The 26025-nt window shown below is 35.2% G+C and overlaps 1 protein-coding gene across 2 annotated transcripts in view; it reads right to left on the bottom strand.

Moving 5' to 3' along the window:
* Positions 1-26025, bottom strand: part of Slc26a7 (solute carrier family 26 member 7) — a 112496-nt gene that overhangs the window by 31776 nt on the left and 54695 nt on the right. For both annotated transcript variants that reach the window (XM_074068819.1, XM_074068820.1), the window contains 4 exons: positions 17174-17326; positions 10859-10941; positions 8590-8737; positions 7097-7210 (listed from right to left, as the gene is read on the bottom strand). In XM_074068819.1, the coding sequence (XP_073924920.1) occupies positions 7097-7210; positions 8590-8737; positions 10859-10941; positions 17174-17326 (498 nt within the window). The remainder of the gene's footprint in view (positions 1-7096; positions 7211-8589; positions 8738-10858; positions 10942-17173; positions 17327-26025) is intronic.

The following is a 26025-nucleotide window of genomic DNA, read 5'->3' as shown; positions in this document are numbered from 1 at the left end:
TATATGAAACCAGATACTAGAGGTAAGAGTGGAGAAATGAATATAAAGAGGCATGGGAAAGGTTTGAGGAGTGACAGAAATGTTTTGTATCTTTTGTTTGTGGATATTCAACAATATACTTTTCTAAATAAAGTAAACTATTCATTAAAGGGGTGAATTTTACTATAGCTAAATTTACTTCCATAAGCCTGATTTTAAGAAAAGGGAATTGGAAAAGGGATCTGTAGTCATTGCTTCCATCACATATCTGTCCAGCATGGGGACTAGTCCTGAATCTAGTATCATTAAAAGACATATGTGTGGAGGAGAGGGAATGGATGGCAGCAAGTATAATTATTCAGCTAGGCAATCATTCAAATGAACATTGGAACAAGCTTTTCCATGTAGTCAGAGAATGAAGAATTTTGTTGTCACTGCCATATTTAGTAGGCCTTATTAACCATACATCCCAGCTGGTATAAAGTGGAAAGTAATTCTTATATGGGAAATAAATCAATGTTATCAATGATTGTCCATAAAAAAGAGGTTATAGTACTCCATACTGACATTCCTCTAGCCTGGAAAGAGCTAGGTGTCAGGATGCAAATCACAGGATCTAGCCCAGTAAATGACTCAGTAAACCCATGATGATATGGAGAGCAAAAAAGACACTAACTGCTAAGGTTTGTTTCAAGACAAAAAACAATAGTTTGCATCCTTTTGTGAGATTTTTTTTACCCTTACACTTTCACTATGCCAAAAAATAAAACCCTCAATTTTAGATGCTGAAATGAAAACGTTGGAGTCAAGTTCTTTGGAAGGATCTAAGACACAGAAAGGCATTGTGACTTGTCCCAGAGTTAGGGGATTAAAAAGGCATGAAGGGAACATGAAATGTGTGCTGCATGAGATTTATGAAAATCAAATGTATTTTTTAAATTTCTTTGAGTTGACCTTTTCATTGACTCTAGCATGTACATATTAACCATTAAAAATACAAGCAGTTATTTATAGATCAATTCACTCATTTTTAAGTTAAAGTTTAATTTGGCATAATCTTATGTATTGGAAATAATTCTATCTCCTACAAAAGTGAAAGATAGTAGGACTCTAGGTGTTAGCAGGAAGGTGTGGACATTCATTGCACAGCAGAAAACAGGATTTAAATTAGGAAATTGCAGAGTCTAAGCAAAGATATCTCTCTCTCTCTCTCTTGTTTTCTCTCTTTCTCTTTCATTAAAAAAACATGACATACAAGTATCACGACAAAAGGTAAAGTGGAAACCTATTTTTAATAGCTTAAAATGTTGGTTATAGTCTTATTTACATGAATATACACACATTAATTTCGAAAGATCTGTTTACTTTTTCTGTGGTGTTTCACTGTATTAATAGCTTGTCTTTTTTCCTCAAATCAATGTAGGACATTCATCATCCTTCAAATTCTAAAAGTTGGCTCTAATGTTAAAGTGGTTCATTCGATTTCCTGCACTGGTAATGGAGGGGTTGCAAACACAAAGTGGCCCACAGCACTGTGTGATGGTGGTCAAAGAAAGGCAGCTCCTTGGCTTTTCTGGTTTCTACAACACACTAAGAGATTTTCAAAGCAACACTTTTGAGTAAAAACTCAAGCACATTTTAAGGTTCCTAGATATATTATAATACACTAAAGCTGACATTAAAATTACAATCCAACTACTTAAAAACAATGAAATGTAACTACATTTAAGCTTCTCTCTAAATAATGTTTAACCTAGTCCTTTTTAATCTAAGAAAACTTAAGTTAACTCCTTCTTAATAAGTTTCAAGTAGATTTTAGATTATAATTAGTAAGGTAGGAGTTCCCACCTTTAATTATCCATAGGACAACCACTGTCTAGGTATTTTACTCTTCACCTCTTTCCATGTCATGCTAACTAAATATTTAAAGATAATTTTTGTTTGGAAATTATAACTAGTCACATTGAAGAGTTAATTTTACATACAAGTTAGTGAAATCTATATTTTCTTCTCACTTCATTCTCAAATTACATACATGCACACACACACATGTACACACATATTTAGAGAGAGAAAGTTGCTTATTACTGATAAGGATGACCATGCAGGCATCAGTGTTCTCTATAGCCACACTTATATTTGTTTGGAGAAAGAGTGCAATTCCAATTGTGGTTCTTCCTAGATAGTTGTCAAAGGACATAAAGTAGGTTGAAAGCTTTCTACATGTAAAACCCTATAGCAAGTAGTAGAATGATGCAAAAGATGGAAAAGGTCAGAAAGGAGGGGGGAAAAAGGGAAGGCACTGAATAACAAAGGCTAAATTAAGAAGGCTTTAAAGGAGATGTAAGCCATGAGTCAAATTTTGAAAGAATAAAGGAATATAGTTTGGCAAATTAGAACCCAGAGGCAATCTCAGCGTGGCAGAGAAATCTGCCAGCTGCTGTTTTCAGTTGTGGCTGTGCTGCCTCTGCAGCAGATGCTGCCTGGCATCCTTCATGTTTCCACTGGGCTTCCTGAAGTCCCTGCAGAGCACTGCTGTTTCTCCTCCATTGGAAATGAAGAGAAGCATGCAGGAGAGAGCAGGGGACTCTGAGCTCCTTCCTGTAGTGAACATTCTGGCTTAGAGGGAAGAAGGGAAGGAAAACACACAGTATTCCTTTGTGCTATTTGTCTAGGTAGCACCAAACTTTCCTTATTCTTCTAAAGGCCTTTCTTAGACACAGGCTTTAAACGTCACATGTAAAGGGAACCACTGTAGAAAGGATTTCTACATGTGGAGAATAGATGTGTCTAAGTCTCTGACCACAGAACTTGCTATTAAATAATCACTATTGTTTGTTACTCCTATTAATACATTTTGATTTGATTCTCAAACCATTGAAAGGCTTCACCTTCTATGTGTTTGTGTAAAATGCTCCTAAATTTACTACCCAATATAGTCATCTGTGAATTTTGAGCACTGAAAGTGTGGCTAGTGCATATTGAAATAGACAAAAAATACAAAATACACACCAGAGAAGTACAGCACAGGAAATACACAACAGAAAATACACAACAGGAAGAAAATAGAAAAATATTGTAAATAACTTTTAAATAAATTCTATGTTCAAATGATAATATTTTACTCTGTTGAGTAAATTAGAGTACTAAAAATAATTCTTATCAGTTTCTTCTATTTTTCAGGGGAATTTGAACTTACGATCTTGCACTTGTTAGCAAGTGCTCTACCACTTGAGCCAGTCCTTTTGCTTTAGTTAGTTTAGGTCTGACCTTGGACCATAATCCTCCTATCTCTGCTTTAGTTAGTTTTGGTCTGACCTTGGACCATAATCCTCCTATCTCTGCTTCCCAAGTAGTTTGGATTACAGGTATGATGAACTAACATGCCTAACACCAATTTCTTCTACTTTTAAAAAATGTGACTACTAGGTGATTTTAATTACCTGGGCAGCTCATATTATTAAGTAGTACTTCAGTAAAGTATATAATCCTAAGCCTGGTTTTAAGTGAGATTTTCCCAACTTTAAATGTACTATCTCAAATGACAATAAAAGCTGCCTGGCCTGATCTGTCCTTCTAATATCAGCAAAACTTGTGGTCTTCTTTTATAATTTTTTACTGCTTTCATTTCTCATTCATTCTTTCCATACATAGTGACTCGGCACCTACAACATACCAGGCTAAACAGCAAGGTAAACAGCAAGGCTACTGTAAACCAAAGCAGACAGAGTCATGTTCTCTAGCAGCTTTAAGTCAACATTAGAAAGCAGTCATTGATCATAGGATCACCTAATCAACACTGTCAAGGACTGCTCATGACACTGAAGAAAATGAACATAATTGGCCCAGAAACAGCAGCCTTCAGAACTCTGAAGGCTGGGAGGAATTAGCTTAAAGGAAAAGAGGAAGACAGCCCCAAAGGCAATGGAGTCCACTGAGGAAACACTCAGAGCCTGGTAGGCAACACAAAGATCTGAATTCTAAGACTTATGCAAAGTCTTTTCTGGACTTTAAGCAGAAATAACATGATCAGATTTGCATGCTAAAAAGATACCTCTTTTTTTTTTTTTTTTGGTTGTTGTTGTTGTTGCTTCATAGTGCTAGGGATCAAACCCAGGTCTCTGAGCATACTAGGCGAGTTCTCTGCCACTGAACCTCACCTCCAGTTATGTTTACAATATAAACTCTACAGAAATACTGTAGCATAAAATGGGAATGTGTCAGCAGGCAAATTAATTACTAAGTGTAATGTGGTTACCACTAGTGCTGTGATGGGTTGTCAGTAGCTTAGAACTTGAGGGGTTTTTATGCCTTCTAAGATCTTTTATTGAGTATAAGTCTAGTCTGTAGGAGACAGAGCCATTAAGAGGTTGATTTGTGAAATCAATTCTCATAGAAAAATGCTCTCACAAATAGCCTATTTAGAGCAGAACTTTAAAGATTTGGCTTGTCTAGAGAGCTCTGCAAACTATGCCAATTGTCTGTTATTCCTATACAAACTTAACAGTTGCAATGTTAAAGGTCTGAAATTACTCCTATGGCAAGCTATCCTTGAGTTGAGTATACATTATTAAATCAGATTCTTTACCTGCCCAACTTAAGTGGGAGCCATTAGATTAATGACCTTCTCAATAAGCAGGATATCTTGAAAATATCTGATACTAAGTTTTCTTTCCCTGAATAAGTGTTTTGCTAAATTTCTTTCATTTCTTTTGAAGTTTGATGAATAGAATACCATGCAGGAAAAAATCATCTCTATTAATAAAAAGTCCTTAGAAAAGTTCTGTTCTAGTTATTCAAATGTGTGGCCTTCAGAATAGAGAATAAAGAACATCCCACTATCCCTGCCTTACTTATTAAACAAATTTATGACCAACTCAGATTTTAAAGTAAGTACAAGCTTTCTCAAAGTCTTCTTTCTCTTAGTCATACCATGTTGAAAGTTACGAAGATTAATAAGAAGTTTTCCTTGTTACGAAAATGGTAATTAGAAAAGTATGTAGATGCCTAAGGAAACTCCAGAGATGGAACACATTTGAGTTCAACCTTCTCTATCCCTATGACAAATGACCATGCTAACTTGCTACCTCAAGAGCCCTGAGCAAATTTTAGGAGCCAACTGGGACTGCAAGAATGTCTTGCTCCATCCTAATCAATCCAGAGCATTTTAGTATTAAATGTTAAACAAAAAAATATCTTCTTACTTTAAAATACTCAATAAAAATAATTAAATTAGTGATTACCCATCACTAACATGTTTGGGACACTACTGAGGTTTAAATTCAGGGCCTCAAATCTGTTAGGCAAGCACTTTATCACCTGAGGCCCACCCCCAGCCCTTTTTGCTTTAGTTATTTTTTGAATAGGTTATTTTTTTGCCTGAGATGAGCCTGGACTACATCCTCCTACTTACACCTCACATGAACCTGAAATTACAGGCGTGAGACACCACTGGGCCTGGCCTTAGCATTAACATATAAAAGGCATTAATTTGATTTTCAGGTATTGCATGTTTCAGGCATTGATTTTCAAGCATGTATTAATTAGCTCGTTTAAGTTTTTTAATATTGTAATCCTACGTTAACAGCTGAGTCCACCTAAGTTAGTGGGATTGAGTTACTTGTTCAAAGTCAACCAACTGGATACCAGTCCGGGCTCTAGAATTCATGCCCTTGCCCACTCACTGTGTTTATTGAGCCTTTATTTGAAAAGAAAGTCTAATATTCTCATTTTCATAAGAAACTAGGGGAAATCTACAATAGGATACTAGAGTTTAGAGAGAGAAGAGTCCTCACAGTAAGTAAAAGATGATATTTAAGTACACTACAAATTTAAACATCCAAAGTTAGACCACAAACACTTGAGAGTACAGTGGCAAAAATGTCCGTGCAGGTGCACATGATAGACCTCTGCTTGAAGTCACTAACTATGAAAACATCATCAAATACTTGGTGTCATGCAAACTAAGCTTGCATGTGGGTTTCACTACTTAGTTGACAAGGTGTAGCAATTATTTGTCAAATGTTAACACATTCAAAATTGAATGTGCTTCCCCTCAGCTCCATGGTACTTTTTATTAGTCTTATGCCATACTTTGGTATCTATTTCCCATATTTCCCTTGCCACTCTTCCACAAGATCTCAAGCCATATACTTTTCAAATTTAATGTTCTGCCACCTAAGAAATGTGTTTAGTATAGTTTAGGCCCCTAATAAATGTTTGAACTAGAATATAAAATATTTTATAAATTCTCATAAAATTTCTAATTTAAACATGGGTTATTAATAATGGTTATCAATCATTATTGCTTTCTTTTATAAAAATATGGATGAATTTTCTTGCATGGAACAGTGGTTAAGAGTGCAAGCCTTGGAGTGAAGCTATCTCAGTTGAAATGCCAGCAATCCTGGTAAATTATTTCATCCCTTTTTCCTTAGCCTTCTCATGTAGAAACTGGAAACAATAATTATATCTCCTTCATTGGGTGGTCAAAAGGATTAAGTGAGTTCATTTGAATAAAAAGTACCACATGCAATACCTGACAACTCAACATTTCTACCACCACCATAATAATCATCATGTTACGAGTTCCCAGCATATGGCATGGTGTAATGACAGGTTCTAGGTAAATGCTGAATTGATCTGACTTTCCTCAAGTATAGAACAATCATGCCACATTGCCACCTTTGTACATCATTACAAATAGGAATTTCAGTGCCAAGGAATGATTTTGCATATAGTTGATTTTATTTTATATAAAGGAAATAAACAAAATAGAAAATGTGTTTAGATTAATGGATATAAGTCAGAGGCACCACTAGAGGGAGCTTTGGCTTCAAAGGTTGCTAACCTTAAAGGGGGCATCTGTACAGAATTTATCAGCTTGTTCAGGGAGTCACTCAGCCTCTGGAAGAGCCAGTCATAGGAACTAGGTGAGGGGAGGGCAAGGAGAGAAGGGGGAAGAATGAGGGGGGAGGGAATACTTCTTAGAAGATACTTAGAAAAACTTTAAGTAGCAGAAATGTTTTCAGGACTTTACAGAGAAGCGCTCTCTGCTCTCCAAGAAGGGGAGTGGAGGCCCAGCAGTTCCTTGGTCCCTGCTGAGCAAGTGGGTTACCTGTGTCTTTGCCCCTGTGCTGTACAGGCCAGCAGTCCGTCCCATAGCAGCAGCACTTGGTATGCAGAAGAAAAATGAAGGAATCACGTTGCTGAGGCCATGGGCCAAAAATTCCTGAAAGATTGATAACAGGAGAATGCATCATTTCTTGATCACAATCAACTTTCAAAGATCAAGTAAAATGTGTCAAAGAATGAAGTTTGTTGATACTCAGTGTTTTGGAACGTGGGGGCTTGACCTCAGGCCCTCACACCTACTAGAGCATGCCCTCTCACTTGAGCCGTGCCCCCAGCCCTTTTTGCTCTTTAGGTTGTTTTTGATAGGGTCTTGCTCCTGGGCAGGCCTCAGAGCATGGTCCTCCTACCTCTGCCTCCTGAATATCTTGGCACAATGAAGTTTTTAATATGACTATGGAAGGAAGCCATTGGGAAGTTTTGACTGAAGGAAAGATATGTTCTGTGTTGTCCACTGTTGCATCCTTTGTACCTAGACCAATGTCTGGAACATTGTAGGGCTCAATACACCACATCGAATGAATAATTCTATTTTTTATGAAGGAGAAAACTGGAGCACAGAGGGAATAAGGGTCAGGTGATGTTAGAGTGTGACTTGTACTCAGGCCTTGTGGCATTCATAATCACTCACTGAGCTATCTCTTTAGACCTATATAGCTCTCTAGGTCCATGGGCTTTGAAGCAAGAAACTGGGAGAAATATATTCAGAAATACAAGTAGTATATTCTGCATCCTTGGGTATTCTAGCATAGCCCTTTACATTCTGTAGTCTCTTACCAAAATAAGTAGCTAATACTTGTGTTGTACTTTGACATCCATAAGTTTTAAAAGTTAGCATGCAATAATAAAGATATTTGGATTCTCTTCGAAAAAGAAAGGACATCAAGGTGTCTTTCAGAAGAAAAAAAGAGGAGATGAACCAATACACATATACATGGAAGTGCCACAGGAAACTCCCTGTGTACAAGCAAAAATGTCATTTTTTCTCTTTTACAAGATTGGAGAACAGGAGAATGGAACAGGTCCTGCCTGGGAGGGTTGTACCAGTAGGAAGAGGGATGAGGAATATGGTGCAAATACTGTGTACACATGTTTATAAATGGAAAAATGATACCTGTAGAAACTATCCCAGGAATGGTGGGAGGGAGGAATAAAGGAGAATGGTGGAGGGTTGAATTCAATTATGATATATTTGATATAATGTAAGAACATTTATAAATGCCACAATGTACCCCCACCAGCACAACAATATAAATAAATAAATAAAGATGTCTTTCTTTCTTAAAAATAAATATTATAAATCATAAAAGTGGTATTTTCAGCTTTCTATAAATAACAGATCTTTATTCTATTTTGTTCTATCCATTCTGGCAAGAACTTAGAAAAGTTACATTTTTCAAAGGTTCAGCATTTTCAATATCTGAAAGTATATAGAACAATGGCACAACGGGGTGGAGAGGGGCTGGGGGCACACTCCACCTGATTGTCATCAACTGAATATTTGAATTTTTTGGCAGATCCTTGAGCAAGAGCCAGTGAGGCCACATAGCCTACAAGTGCCACTCCAAAAGCTTCAGTAACTACTGCAGAGAGAATGTTCATTGGGGGAACTCTAGGTGGAGGAATTCTGTGGAAAGAAAAACCATATTGAAGTCATCAACCTTCGTGTCATTTCTGTAACAACTTGCAATGAATTCAACTGTGGTAACAAGTCTGACGTTTACATAGAGTAAGTGAAATACCCATGAGAAAATCAAGCAGCCTTGCCCTGAGAAACCCTTTGTTTTTAACATTATTTATAAAGCAGAAAAATCAAAATGGTGAGACACACCACAGGGACAGTGCCAGTTCCATGCATCTAACTGGCATTTATCCCCAGGGAGTTCAAGTTACACCACAGAAACTCTGACTCTACAAAAATTTCCTGTATCAGAAACAAAAGCAAATCTGGAACGTTCTTTCATTTGAACCTTTCCAAATTTTTATTTGACTGGCATTGGAGACTGTATTTCCTCCCTTGAATTTTTCAATTCTGCATGCAAACACTAGCTTACTGTTAGCTACAGTTCTTGAACTAATCCCAAATATGCCATTGAGTTCATTATCTTAATTTTTTTACTTGCTGCTTTCACAGTACACTTAACTATGGTTTCCATATGTTAAGAAAAATATATAAAAGAGTCCATCTACTCTCTGTTGCAAAATATATGACAACACTTAGCTCCCTTTCAAATAATTGTTTTAAATGTTTCTCAAATAATACCCAGCCATTGTTTTACAGTCATCTGAAAATCACTTAAGACAAAGTTTCCTCATTTATGTATCCTTGATTCTTTGGAAGACTTAACAAAACAAAACAACAAAAAGTCCCTCTGGCAAAAATAGAAGAAAAATGGAGTGAATTCATATTGATTTAATATCTAGTATATAACTATAATGTTGACATTTTCTTTTTAACGATTTCATTTAATTCTCCCAACAATCCCTAAACTAAGCACAATTATAACCACTGTAGGGAGGAGAAAAACTTTGGGGAAGATTAGGTAACTCATCTAAAGTCATGAACACAATGGCTGAGCAGGGATTCAATCTCAGTGTCATCTCTTTTCAAAGCCAAGTTCATGTTATGAGCCCTTAAGAGGATGAGGATGTTTCTGGAAAAGTCACTAAAAAGGGAGAAATTAGAGGGGATGGAAAAGAGGCATGATTTTTTATCCACATACTAAAGTTTGCCCCCAAGAAAAAATAATATTTATGAATGCAGGTCTTAAGATATGTACTACACAAAACTGCAACTATTTCAAAGTATAAGTTTTGCTTCATGAAAACTGAGTGTTTCTAATTAATAACAAAATGACCTAAAGAGAAACAGTGAACTCACTTTCAAAAGTGAAGAAAAGAAACCTCTAAAAAAGTTCAAACTGATTCAGACAATCATCGTATCTATATATAAGTTAATAAAGACTGAGGATTTTAAAAATTATCTTTTTAATCCCTTGGAATTTTTCTACTATTCTTCTATTTTAGTGTAATTAGGAACCAAAAATAGAGTCTAGAAGATAAATATTTAGAGGACCCAACAACAACTTTGTTCCAAATTTATGCGTATGGGTGGTCCGCATATATACACCATTAAAAGGGAATACAAAGACACCCTCAATTTCTCTAAAATGCCTTCATTTTTTTCAGTCTATTTTTGGAACAACCTGTTGCTGTTTAAGATGAACACATCCTCTTTTGTTAAATGTTTTCCTAGAGTCCAGAGAAAATCTATAGGCAGGAGGGAACCATGCTTTCTCCTTCACAGTTACCCTCTCTCTTGGCATTAAGCACTACCCAGGCCCATGGGCTTGCTATCTGAGATATGTTTGCCTATCCTTATCATAATTTAAATGAAATAAAAATAGTCATAACAATATATGGGGAGGATAGGACAAACTAATTCCCAGATCATGACTAATTTTCAAATGAAATGCCCTTGATTTTGTATCAAATAGTGTTTTTGTAAATAACTTCTGAATCTTTTACCTGAAATGATGCTATATAAAACAACTATCAACTTATTTAACAATAGGCAAACTTATCACCTAGGAACTTACTGTGTTTGTTTCTATCATTCAAAATATAAATTAATTAGAATTTTGTCTTTTATAGGCACAAAAAGAAATGAAATCCATACCCACCCATTCTCCAGGCCCTTAATGTATCAAAATCAAACAAATAATATATTTTTAAAAGACTACATTACCCTTTTGGAATATGACCAACCACTTCTAATCCATATGTGTTTTCCATATTGGTACAATAACAAGCAAATGATGCCGCAATGATCTGTGTAGTTGCATTTGAAAAAAAAAGAAGAAAAAAATGTATTACTAGCCTTTCAAACACATTAAAACAGTTTCAAAGTAAACATTGTGGGTCCCGTGATTTTCAAGAGCAATGTACCAGTTACATATATTTTTAAATAAATAAAATATTAAAAATTAACCCAGGCACATGCCTATAATCCCAGCACTAAGAAGGCTGAGGCAGGAGGATCATGAGTTCAAGGCCATTCTGGGCTACACAGAAAGATTCTGTCTCAAAGAAAAAATTTAACAGTCCAGGGAAGGGATAGAGAGAGGATGGTTGACAGGTACAAGGATACAGTTGGTAGCCTCCAAATTTTTTTCCAGAGTGGTTGTACCAGTCTACATTCCCACCAACAGTGTAAGAGGGTTCCTTTTTCCCCGCATCCTCGCCAACACCTGTTGTTGGTGGTGTTGCTGATGATGGCTATTCTAACAGGGGTGAGGTGGAATCTTAGTGTGGTTTTAATTTGCATTTCCTTTATTGCTAAAGATGGTGAGCATTTTTTCATGTGTTTTCTGGCCATTTGAATTTCTTCTTTTGAGAAAGTTCTGTTTAGTTCACATGCCCATTTCTTTATTGGTTCATTAGTTTTGGGAGAATTTAGTTTTTTAAGTTCCCTGTATATTCTGGTTATCAGTCCTTTGTCTGATCTACCATTTGATCCAGCAATACCACTCTTGGGGATATACCCAAAAGACTGTTACTCCAGAGGCACCTGCACATCCATGTTTATTGCGGCATTATTCACAATAGCCAAGTTATGGAAACAGCCAAGATGCCCCAGCACAGATGGATGGATTAAGAAAATGTGGTATCTATACACAATGGAATTCTATGCAGCCATGAAGAAGAACGAAATGTTATCATTCGCTGGTAAATGGATGGAACTGGAGAACATCATTCTGAGTGAGGTTAGCCTGGCCCAAAAGACCAAAAATCATATGTTCTCCCTCATATGTGGACATTAGATCAAGGGCAAACACAACAAGGGGATTGGACTATGAGCACATGATAAAAGCGAGAGCACGCAAGGGAGGGGTGAGGATAGGTAAGACACCTAAAAAACTAGCTAGCATTTGTTGCCCTTAATGCAGAGAAACTAAAGCAGATACCTTAAAGCAACTGAGGCCAATAGGAAAAGGGGAACAGGTACTAGAGAAAAGGTTAGTTCAAGAAGAATTAACCTAGAAGGTAACACCCACGCACAGGAAATCAATGTGAGTCAACGCCCTGTATAGCTATCCTTATCTCAACCAGTAAAACCCCTTGTTCCTTCCTATTACTGCTTATACTCTCTCTACAACAAAATTAGAGATAAGGGCAAAATAGTTTCTGCTGGGTATTGAGTGGGGGGAGCGGGAGGGGGTGGAGTGAGTGGTAAGGGAGGGGGTGGGGGCAGGGGGAAGAAATGAACCAATCCTTGTATGCACATATGAATAATAAAAGAAAAATGAAAAAAAAAACAAAAAAAGGATACAGTTGGATAAGAGGTGTAACTTCTGATGTTCCATAGCACAGTGGGATAACTATGGTTGACAAGGAGCAATTGTGCATTTCAAAATAGCTAGCAGAGAGAGTTTGAAATGTTCCCAATACATAGAAATGATAAATGCTTGGGGTGATATATGTGCCAACTACCCTGATCTGATCATGATCATTGTATATGGCATTAAAATGTCATATTCTACCTTATAAGCATGTACAGGTACTATGTGTCAATTAAAAACTATATTTTATATTTTAAAAAATCAGAAAGTCCCTCTGAATTTTGAAAGCATGTAATATGACTTTTCTAATATTCTATCTTAATCAACCAGTAATGTCCAGTTTTGAAGAGAAGAAACATAAAAAATATAGGAGGATGTCCGTGTATGTGTGCATGTGCTTTGTGTGTACAGAGAACACAATCCAACCTAAATCTTTGTCTTTGATGATATGAAGGGATGCTTTGTAAAGGAGCATGTTTTCCCTCCAATAGTCTATCAAGAGTTTGAACTATTGAATCAATATTCTAAATCTGTACTAGCAATCAATAATGATTTATAGTCTTCTTGAATATTTTTGAGATTTCTTAGAGTAAAATATGTTAGTTTACAGCCTGTTGTTTTTGACACTTTTATTATTAGTGTATATTAATTGTACGAAGGGTTTTCATTGCTATATTTCCACACATGCATATAACTTACTTTGATCATATTTACAGCTCTATTATTCTTTCTTATACCACCCTAGCCACTCCTGTTTTATTACTACATATTAATTATACAAAAGGTTTCACCATGGTATTTCATACATAAACGTATTGCCCTTTGATCAGATTAACTCTCTCTTTTCCTTATTCCCCTTCCCCCACTATTTTAAACAATATTTAGTGGGTTTCATTATTCCATCTTTATACATAGACACAATGTAATTCAATATTATTCACCCCCCCCATTGTTATCTTTTCTTCTTCCCCTCCTGGTTGTCCCCCCAATAAAACAGTCCTATATTTGCATTCATGTTTATGTATTTACACATAAACACACATTAGGTATAGATTTCACATATGAGAGAAAACATACGCTATTTGTCTTTCTGAACCTGGCTTATTACACTCAATATGATGATCTCCAGTACCATTCATTTTCTTGCAAATGATATAAATTCATTCTTCTGTTTTCTTTATTCATTCATCAGTTGAAGGGCACCAAGAGTGATTCCATAGCTTGGATATTGGGAATAGTACTACAATAAACATAGGCGTGCAAGTGTCTCTGTTGTATCCTGACATACCTGACATACATTCCTTCAGATATGTGTATCCAAGAGTAGTATTGACAGATCATATGGTAATTCTATTTTTACCTTTTTTGAGGAAATCTCATACTGATTTCCATAGTCGATGCACTAATTTACATTCCCACCAAAAAGCCTCCTTTTTTTCCAAATTCTTTTTTTTTTTTTTCATTTTTCTTTTATTATTCATATGTGCATACAGGCTTGGTTTATTTCTCCCCCCTGCCCCCACCCCCTCCCTTACCACCCACTCCACCCCCTCCCGCTCCCCCCCTCAATACCCAGCAGAAACTATTTTGCCCTTAATTCTTAACATTTTTTGTTGTTTGTGCTCTTCATGATAGCCATTCTGACATTCTGACTGGGACAAAATGAAATCCCAATGCTATTTTGATTTGCATTTCCTCTATGACCATGGATATTGAACAGTTATTCATGTATTAATTGGCCATTTGTACTTCTGTAAAGAATTGCTTGTTCAATTCAGTGGCCCATTTATTAACTGGATTCTTTTGGAGTTTATTTTTTCATATTCTTTGTGTATTCTAGTTATTAATCCCTCATCAGATGAAAAGCTAGCAAAGATTTTCTTCCATGCTCTATTCTGGCCCTTCAGGCTAATTCCTGTTTTTTGCTGTGCAGAAGTGTTCTAGTTTCATGCATTCCCATTTGTCAATTCTTGCTCTTATTTCCTGAGCTATTGATGTCCTACTCAGGAAGTTGTTGCCTATGCCTCTATCTTCAAATGTTTTCCTGTAGTAGTTCCAAAGTTTCAAGTCTTACTTTAAAGTCTTTAATCTGTATTAAATTAATTTTATTACAAGGAGAGAGACAGAAATCTAGTTTCATCTTCTGCATATGAGTATCTAGTTTTCTGAACACATTGATTGAAGAGGCTGCCTTTTCTCCAATGATGCTTTTTGTACTTTAGTCAAAAATCAGATGGCTATAACTCTAGGCTTATTTCTGGATCTTCTATTTTATTCCTTTGGTCTACATGTCTGTTTTTGTGCTGGTACCCAACTGTATCCTTCTCCTTTATTTTACAGTGCTTCTTAATGACTCTTATGAAGTCTCAGATAGCCTACCATACTGCTACTAAGATATGTAAGCGAGGTCACGGGTTCTCTACATATGCCCATAATCAGCTTTAAAACACATTTCAGAGCCAGTTTTGTCTTTGTTTTATCACCCATACCACCCTAAAATTTTCATATTCTTTTTTCACTCTTCTGATTTTCACATGGTTATGGTATTAGTTTGGAATGGTTTATCTTGTTAAAATAGATACACCAACTATATACCTAACATACAAATTTACCATATACATTCCCTAAAAACTAGCAAAATGAGGCATATCTAACAATTAATGCCCAATAATATCATTTTGTAGCTTTTTTCCTGTAAATTTCTATTGATATTTAACTAAACATGTGGATGTTTCTAAAATACCAAATGAGCTTAAAAAGCTAAAGCTCCCTGAGGATTTAATTTAAAAAAGAGAAAAAGCAGCAAAAATGTTCAGGTTGTACTATTAAGCTGTACAAATATTGTGATATAATTGCATTTTTAAGTCAGTGAATTAGTCTTCCTCATTGTATTTCTTTAATGTAATTAAATTTCCTTTATCAACTGAATCATTGGTCCTTTTTCAGTATTATGTCAATATCATCTATGTTTATAAGTCCACTCTGTTCTTGGACCTGGGAAAGACAGGATCCTGTCCCAGGTAGGCTCAGGGCTATAGTGGATTTCAATCCAGTCTTCCTCCACTGTAGCCTTACCCATAAAATGGGTACATGTACTCCTTGTTCTGATCCATACTCTGAATACTAAGAAATCTATCATTTCCTCCCTAAGTGGCCTCCAGCCAGCATTCAGGGCAACTACCTAAAGACCATCCTACCAGAGTGGCCCAAGGAAAGGCACAGGACAACTGTGGTGATACAGTGGGGGAAGTTTGAAGTCTGGACACTAGGGCAAGGGTATCCATGTGTATACACATGAATCCTCTAGTGAGTAGAATGGAGCTGGAGTAGTGAGAGAAGGAGCAAGCCTAGAGGCTGGATCTCCTCATGCTGCCTTGTTCTGGAAGAACTCAAAAATATCCAACTTGGCTTTCAAGGTCATCACGTAGGTACATTAGTCAAAGTGAAGAAAAGAGATCCTGCTTTATTTAACATTTTGATGTATTATTTTTAAGTATTTTGGCTTGCCTTGGGTTTTGGAAATTTCACACTGCATATTATTTTAAGAATGATTCTTACTAGTTTTGCAGAGAATAGTAACCATTTTATTACTAGCTGGAGGACATTTCTTGCTAAGGTTATTTTCAAAATCTGGTTTTATGAAACTTATATAGGTTCCCAAGATACAATAGGCATTTCTTAATGTCTCCAGGACTTTGAGATAAGATGGTGCATTTCACAGTGGTTGCTGTGAAAACTAATAATTGTAGTACTCTACAATTTTATGGCTTGTTTTAATTACACATATATATATATAGAGAGAGAGAGGACCTACATTACATGCAATAAATTGTCAAGGGTATAGTGTCCTACATGACCTAGCTATGGAGAAAAAAATTCCCATCTTAGTTCTATAGAAATAAGTCATATTCCTCAGAGGAAGATTCCAATGTGCTTGAATAAATGTACAAAATCCTAGTATTTCAACAATATAAAGGGATATTTTCACAGATGAGATTATTCAGACATTATTTGTGATATGCAAAGATATGAAAACTGAACACAACTAATGATAAGTAAGTAGACCATGGTTGTGTTAACATTTAATGCTTTGCTTAGTGAAGAGTTTCCATTAAGGGCTATAAAATTTCAAAATATATGTTTTTAATGCCACAAGCCTTACTTGTAAGGTATAATGTATTGCTTTTCCAGGTAGGCACAACAAAAAATATTTTAAAGAACTGGCCTTACCCAGTGAAAATCATGAGCATCCTTTCAGCAAGGCAAAATTAGGTCAGTAACAAAAGTATCAACAAGCCTGCCAATCATCAGTGACTATTTGTCAATTGGTAATATTTCTATGCATATCACAAAGGTGTCCTATCAATGGAATGCTGTATCACATTTTATTGTTCTCTCATGCCAGACATCTTGTGAGTCTCACCCTTAGAAATGTCTCCTTATAAGATTTTAGGCTATAGGTTCTCTTATTTATATAAAAAAATTAAAAGCATATGAGGAGCTCTGTATCAACTGAAAACATGTGCACCTCCTTTATAAATTATTGACTCAAAATGTTTCCTGTTCTTACATAAATGTATACCCACGCAAATTAGCCCCTCTTTAATGAGACACAGAAGTTGCTGTAGGTTACTGTAGACAACACAGTAAGCATCTGTAGATTACTCCAAGAACTGGCAAGCTCTGTATAGCAAAAAGCTAAATGTTGATTTCATACTTACCAAAACTAAATCAACAGGAAGAACAACTTTAATTTTCCTCTTAAACTGTTCATTCAGCTCTTTAACAAGAACAAGGACCACAATGCTTAGTAAGGATAAGAGCAGTGCTTCCAGTCGGACAGACTTGATATTTTCAAAGACATATGCATAAATCTACAGTAATGAGAAAAAAATTCAGGGTCAACAGCATGGAAATATGGCCCCAAGTAAACTCAGTGATTTCTTTGAGTGTCTTAATGATAGGGGGATATAAGGAGAAGGCTGATCAGTGAGGAAGAAGAGCAAAGTTGTACTTCACCTGCATATACAAAATTGCTATGGCCTTGATTCCTCCATTGAACTCAGGGTTTGTGTCTTCCTGAATAAGGAACTACTGAAGAGATGATTCTTTTGGTCCCTTCCCTGGCAACTGAAGGAGCAGATATGCTGCAACTCATTAGTTACATGCAGATTCATCAGTAAGAGCAGCAAAGTATTTATAGGCACCCCACCTTTGGATACCACCATTCCTCCTCAACTATCAGAACCAAACACACATATAAGCCACACACAAGAGCTAGTATTTAATTGATATCAGATATTTGACTTGCTGTGAAATATTACCATGTTCTCAATCATTCAGCATTTATTTATTTGTTTATCAGCACATATTTATGCCAAGTGCTAGGTCTACAATGACGAACAAACAGCCTTAGTATTCACTGATGTTGTGATGTAACATAAGGATTGCTAATTAAAGTAATAAATTAGTGCAACACAATGCTATGATCACAGAGGGGCACCTGAAGGTGTGAATACTTTGGGGAGCCCTTTGGCTAGACTGTGTATGGAAAGGAGGTGGAGAAAAAAAGTCTGGGGAAAATGTTTTTCCTAAAGGTCACATTTATAAAACTTAGAACATAGACTATGAAGAAAGGAGTCTAGGACTTTCCAAAAAAAGAATGGTTAAGAAATCAATGTAATAATTTCCTTACAAATCAAGGAAGGCTATTTTAAATTATGCTAAAATCAAAGAATGTGCTTGCTACTAGGAAGAAGGTATAGTATATTAATAATAAACTTTCTCTTGGTAACTTGGGATAATCTCACTTGGCAGAAAAATGGAATAAATTCAAGAGTAGTGTCAAAGAAAATAATAGGAATAAAGTCCATTCTAAAATCAAAAGCTTATATTTATCCAACTAAGTGCCAATAACATTTTCCTCAACAATTTAGGGTCTTGTAGATAATTCTTAAGCATCTGACCTACTAGGAATATATTAAGCAATTCTAAATTGAGTGCCAAGGTGATAAAAATAACTAACCCAAATCCAATCCTCCCTCTACATAATCATTTGCTATAAACAAACCAACTTTAATTTTGTTGTAAGAAAAATCAATATAATGTTTCTCGAATTCATGAAGAATATTAAATGTACAAGAATAAGAAAATTTTGAAAGAGAAAAATTCTTATAGGCTTATACTATCAAACATAAAAACAAATATAAGTTAAAATATGACAATAGTATTAAAATGTATAAGAAAAAGTAGAAACATATGAAAGCCAAGAAGTAGTTACATTATAAAAAAGACTATCCCATATTTCATGGTGAACCAAAATTAATGAAAATAAATGAAGATATTAGTTTAGAATGGACTAAAGACATAGACAACTAACAAAAGAAACAGAAGGGACTAAATGAACCTATGAACAAAGAACTCAACTGCACTAGTAATCAAAGAAATGTAAATTCAAACAATAAAATCATATTCATCTTTTACCAAATTATTAATACTTGTTAAATGATAATATTCAACGTTAGTGAAATTTGAGGGAAGAGAAGAAACAACAATTCTTCTATACTACTCGTATGAATGTAAATTGGTACAATCTTTGGCTAATCTGATAAAATATATCAAAAGCTGTTATATATTCTATTCTTTGCTTCAGCAGCTCTACTTCAAGAAGATTAAGCTGTGAACATAATTAGGCTCATGTGAATAGGCATTACAATAATATTCACTGAAGCATTAGTTATTATAAAAAGAAATTAAGACCACTTAAAGAGGAGAGCCAATGGAACTGGCTCATTCATTTATATAAATATGTTTGTCTACATCCAATGAACACACTGTTTTGGGTAAAACTCACTTTTATTGTCATGAAAAGACCTTCCAGTCATGCTGAAAGGTGAAAAAATCAGCTTGCAAATGAATATGCATGAGTTAATACTGTTATGGGTTGATTTGTGTTCCTCCCCAAATTTACATGTTAAATTCCTAAGCTGAGGTCTCCTACTATCTCAGAATGTAACCCAGTTTGGATATAGAACTTTTAAAGATGTAATTAAGCCAAAACGAAGTCATATAGGTGGTTTTGAATCCAATATTACTAGTATCATTGTAAGAAGAGGTTAGGATACAGATATGTACAAACCTCGAAAAAGCAAACATGAGAACACAACAAAAAGGTAGCAATTTTCAAGCTGATAAGAAGTCACAGAAGACCACAAACTTCCCAACACCTTGATTTTGGACTTCTGTCCTATAGTACTATAAGAAAAGCTTTATTATTATTATTATTGTTGTTTATGCTATCCAACCTGTGGTATTTGTTAACCCTAGAAAAATAAGAATATATTTTATGAAGTATAATTTAAGCTTTAAATATCCATGGATGTATCTAGTATATCTGGAATACTAATCGCCCTGCATGAAATATTTGTGCTTCTCTGTATATTCCATCTTCTCTCCTAAGAAGATATACCACTTGTGTAATTTTCAGTGTTTTAAATAAGCCTTAAATGCCCATCTTATCATGTTTTTACCTCTTTCTTCTCTTGTACATAATAAATATGGTTTTTATAATCTCATTTCTATTTGTCCACAGATTTCTCAAGTCTTCTTTCAGATGATTAAAACTATTTTCATTTTAGTATACAATTCATTATTACAGTAGCTCAACTTGGTGTTCTTTGCCCTTTCTGTTTAGTATCTCAAATATAACTTAATCACAACCAACAATATTGGGTCAAAATATTACATAGATTATGGGTCAAAAGAATTTATATGTACCTTACTTAGTAGCATCTCTTAAAATTCTATTTACAGGGTTTTCTAATCAAAGGACTCAGGCCATCTAGTCCAGAGATCAGTGCACTTGTATAAAGGGGCTACATCAGGCTATCCAAGTTTGAATCCCATATTTCATCAACTTTCTAACAATTTCAAACAAATAAACTATACTGTGTGAAAAGGGGAATCTCACTGGGTGAAATGAGCTAGGGTAATGGCAGGTTGTCCAAATGCCACTTGACATACAGACCAAATAGCACCAATAACAAATCATCAGTTGTATAATCAGATACACTGAGAAATAAGTTACAGATCAAGTAGTTTTAGTTGGCCTTTTTTAGGCAACATTCTATTTCATTCCACACTATCTAGAAAGAAAAGTAGGTAATATAATATCATAGTTTTATAAGATGCAAGTAATATTTTTTCTTCCTTGCTACTTTCTATTGTGGATAATTGTTCATAGCATTCCTACAAGTGAAGGAACAGGATCCATTCACATTTACCCATGACTCAGAGCCCAGGATAAAAATCCAAAGTTCTTCTCAGTGAAGTATGTTCCACTGGGGATGAACATAAGGGTGATGTCAAGATAGTTTTGTCAAAATGCCTAGCTTTCTGATGATGTATCATGATCTGAGGATATCTGAGAATATTATTGAGATGATTTGTCAAGAAAAGTAAAACATCCAAATGTTTTAAAACATTTAGAAGATTATTCTTTATACTTTTTTCCATGGTGTTAAAAATATGCTATAACAGTCCCTGCCTAAGAAATAGGAGAAATATACAAAACACCCAAGACATACCCAGATTTGCTGTAATGTGCATTTTGAGAACATGTGGTTGAAGTAATAAAAATGAAAGGGATGAGAAAACAACTCCCAAGGGTCTTTATTGTCTGTCTGGATTAAGCTATAGCTCATCAAGCAAATCACAAGATGCTCCAGAAGAACATGGCGGGTGAGCAGAGGCTTATTACAACCAGCATGAAGAACACAATGGAAAAGCAGTCTGGTGAGGACTGTCACTCTAATGACTGTCATGTGGAACCACAGAGAGAAGTCACAAGCTGAACAGGCTTAAGGGACATGGGTGGCACATGGTGAGCCATTTCATAACTGACTGATGCATTTATGAAAATAAGAGTTCATTTCATTGTAGACTGTGACACTAGTTCTTTAAATTGGTGTATACCATAATGACATAAAATGGAAAGTATTGATATGCATAAACAAATCCATTCTGAGACTTTTCAAAAGATAAAAATCACCTACCCATAGCACATGTATTGTTTGTTATTATTTTCTTTACAGGTGAGGTTTATTTGAAGCATTTAAAGGGCATTTATACACATACAAACACACATATTTACATGCAATATATTTATACAATGATTTGGTCATTCTTTATAAGTTTATTTTTTAATGATGAATTCTGAACTCCTAGAATCATATCTGAAAGAAAATATTCAATCAGTACTGTTGAATGAATGTACACACTGATCAAACATGCTAATAGTAACAATAAAATCATTAAATAGGGTAGATTGTACCCTAAGAATGACGAGAGAAGGAAGGACTAAGACTTCTTTTCTCACTGCCAATACTTTGTGGTATACCATGAATTTGTAGTTAGCATGTGCTTACTTATTCAATATGTTTATTGATGTTTGATTTTGTGTAAGGCATTGAGCAAAATATTAAAGCTAGTATTAGAGTAAATTTCAAGTAATCCATTATTAGTATAGCCAAGCTGATCCAAATACTTGTATGTTTAATAACTTTAATTTTGTTAAGAATGAAGCAAAATCACAGGCTGAGAAGGCTCAGAGTATTTAGTTAAGCAAAAAAGTAAACAAAGGCTTCCCTGGGATCACACTCATACAATCATTTTTTTTTTCATTGCATAACTATTATTGAAGTTCTAAGGAAGACCTGGCATATAGAAATACCTGTTCAGAAATAAAAATCTAAAGTGTATCGGCTCTGATACACTTCACTCTGATAAAATTCTGAGAGAGATCTTACATGCTTAGAAAATATTAACAAGTGTAGGAAATTGAATGGACATTATGCTCAATATTCAATTAGCTAGAAAATCTCTTCACACAAATTATCTCTTTACCCAATGTTCTGGTTGCTGCAGCAATATATATTTTACATTTTTAGAATCACTTTCCACACATATATATGGAAAATGACTTTAAAACTTTAAAAGTATAATGATACAATTCTTCAACAGTAATGACAAACTACCTTTAAAGGGATCAAGTGAATGTTGGAGTATGTATTCTATGCTGAATCATTGCAGTACTACCTTGGTACTAAGGATGTGTCACTGATAAGTTTGTGATCATGAGAGAAACAACAGAGTGGTATGAAAATCAGAGTTTTAATAAATGTCAGCACACTGCTGACATACAAACTTCTAATCTGTACCCTCTGAGTCTTAACTGTACTACTTAAGTGTACAACTTTGAGTTACTCATAAACCACAAAGCCAGGGCTATTTCCAGAAAAAAGTGGTCACATCCACATTTGCTTACTACCACACATGCAAACTTTGGTTTTATTTAGCATAATTGGTGTATAAATACATGCCCCAAAATATAAACATTTTTCTGTGTCTCTGGAAGAGTATCTTCTAAAATAAGAACTAGCAGCACTGAAGAAGTCTTTTACTCATTGTGATTTATTGTATATCCCATCTAGTTGCATATGCTACCATAGTTGGCAAAAATTTACTTACATCTAATCAATGTCTTCAACCTAATTTCTTTCCTTTACTCTGAAATAGAGAAAATTTTTTCTCTATGACAGGAAGATGGAGGAGGCAGATTCAGGAGGAAAGAATGGGGAAACTTTAAACTTCATCATTTTGAAGAGTGGGGGGACTTAACATTTCTCAGTAATACATTGGTCATGCTATATGCAGTGACTCATTTTATTTCTTATTCAATAGAAGGTGAGTATTGTTTTTTCTATTTAATAGATGAGGAAAATAAGATTCAGAGAGGTTAGGTAAATTGCTTAAGGATTCACCAAAATAAACAGTGGACCTGGGATGTAGCATTTGGTCTGCTTCCCTATCCACCCTTCGCTCTGCAGACTACATATACAAAACAGGAGTAAGGTCTAGGCCCAGGGTGAGGCTCAAGATAAAGTGCTTGCCTAGCAAGCATGAGGTCCTGAGTTCAAACTCCAGTACCAAAAAAGAAACAGCAACAGTAAGGTCTGACCTCAAAGTCAAAGTGCTGGAGTTGATGGAATAGAATCACAGAACCTGTCCAAATGATCTCCTGTTTTATGGAATAATGTCATCTTAATGAGAAGGAATTTAAATAATAGATTATTTTGTTATTTTCAAGAGGTTTTATCTTAAAATTTGGTTCTTTTAGAAGTTGCACATGAAATTGTTTAATGTGTTAATAAATCTCTGCTTTGTAAAAGTGAAAAAAAAAGAAAGAAAAGAAACACAAGATTCCTGAAATTTATGGGTTTATGGGACAGATTTATGTCAAGCTTGTATCTAACTTAGAGACTTTGCATTTGCTGTTCCCTCTGCCTAGAGCACTCTTAACCCAAATCATTCCACAGTTGGGTCTCTCTAGCCTTTCTGGCCTCCCACTCCGAAATCATGTCCTCAGAACACACATCTCTGACCACCTTACATAACCAGTCCAACCCCCTTCAATCACACTGCAGTTTTATTCATTAACACTGTATCATCAAGGAGGCATGTTCACCAATCTGTGTTTGTCTCCTCCCACACAACGTTGCATCTCTCCTCAATATTTTTTTAGAAATTCCATGGAAACAAGGATTACTTTTCATCTACATCTTCAATGCTTATGAGTAGGTTCATAAATATTTGCTGAATAAATTTGTTTAGTGGTTCTTTAATTAAAGATGCATGCTCTCTTTTTCTATTTATATGTATTACGTAAAATCTCTCCAGATTATTGTGTTGAACAGTTAAAAAATTTTTCAACAACTCAGATCCTTTAATCATGAGCCTCAACTGCCCAGGTATGTCCTGTCTCACCCCAACTTACTTTCAAATTATTATATCTGAATCCAAACTCCTACAGATCTAGATTCCTACACACAAACCCCTAAACCCATCTCCAATCATTCCATAACTGATGTCAGCACAAGTTCCTCCAGTCATAAGATTTTAATGTCTCCTTTCAATTCCATCTACATATTATGACATCATTAAATATTTTAGAACAGGCACTGATAAGATCAAACTTCTTAAACCCTGCCTCCTGATAAAATAGTGAGCACAAATAGAAAAGAAAAATATTAAGCTGAATATCAACCCCACACTGTGTGGGGTTTTCATTAGTATAAACAAATCCCCCAAAAGGGGGAGAAAAAAATTCTATGCTTTTATATCATTATATCCAAATTTCTGATCAATACAGACATCTCACACTGGGAATAAATCCATTTGCTATTGCTTCAAGGGATAAATTAAGTTTCAGACCATAATGGAGTCAAGGGGAAGTATGGTATGTCAAGCAGCTAAAGACAACATGGGTACACAAAACTCACTTGGACCAAACATACAGACAGGCATGCCAAGGCCTGGGTGGCATCCAGCCATCCCTTGTTTAGAAAAATAAGTTTAATTTGAATTACTTGTGCACTGGGTTTTGCGGTGATGCATTTTTCAGCAAATTGGGGGGATGGAAAGAGCTCAGTCCAAGATGGTTGAGTTGCAAAAATATTTGCTCTCTGATTTTAGATGAAAGTAACCTTTGTTACAGATTTCCATATTATCATTCCATACCCAGATTGACTTGTCACGATTTCTATCTCCTGTATCAATGACTGAACCAGGCTTCAGATGAACATTCTTTTAATGTATTCTGTCATTTTTCAGGGTATATCAAACATCCCTGCAAATCACAACAGAAATGCCACAGTATCTGCAGAGAAAAATATGGGCTTTCATAAACCACCAAAGCATATTCTTGATTCAGAATCCCAGAGGGTCTATGACTTTAAAGTAGATTTGTTCTCCACATATAAACTTCATTTGTACATATTTAATTGTGATCTGATTCTCTATAAAAGCAAACGTTTCACAGGCTCTGATTTCCTTTTGATGTTTTGATTCCACTTTATTGACATCCTGGTTCCTGCTTTGCAGTCTGTGCACAGCAAACTAGAAAAGTGCCTTGCTTGTACTTTTGGGGTGTTGGTAGAAATGTAACTGTTTTCCAGGTTCTGAAACTCCCCATTTTTAAGGAAGGAAATAAAAACTTCCAAGAATATACTTCCAAGTTTGCCTTTTGCTCTTGGGTTTAATGCACAGAGCTGTGCATAATTATTTAGAACAGTACTCATATAAAGCCTTGCCAGGGAAATGAGTGTGGCCAAGTTTATCATAAGCTGCAACAGGCTGAGACAAGAAGTTCACATGTGCCATTATGAACTAGGAATTTCTGTTGTGCCTTTTGGGTAAAGCATCCTTTCTAATGAAAAAATGCTTCATCATCTCTCAATTTTAAAATATTTTTCATTCTAAAGAATTAAAATTTTCTGTCGCATCTGCATAGGGAACCAATGTATCAGTCAAATATTTGGAATCTCATGGATAAGAACAGAATGATTTAACTGTTGAGCCAGGATTCCAGGACAGAGTGACTCTAGTTACATAATTATTCTGCTTATTTTAAATGTATTACAGCTTACTTATAATATATTATATGGGATTCCAACTGCTCACTGAAATGAATCAATAGAAATATTTATAAATTTACTACAGAGCATAGCATTCCTTT

The sequence above is a fragment of the Castor canadensis genome, chromosome 3, assembly GCF_047511655.1.
Source record: "Castor canadensis chromosome 3, mCasCan1.hap1v2, whole genome shotgun sequence".
Taxonomy (NCBI): Eukaryota; Metazoa; Chordata; class Mammalia; order Rodentia; family Castoridae; genus Castor; species Castor canadensis.
This window is presented reverse-complemented; position numbering and strand designations above follow the sequence as displayed.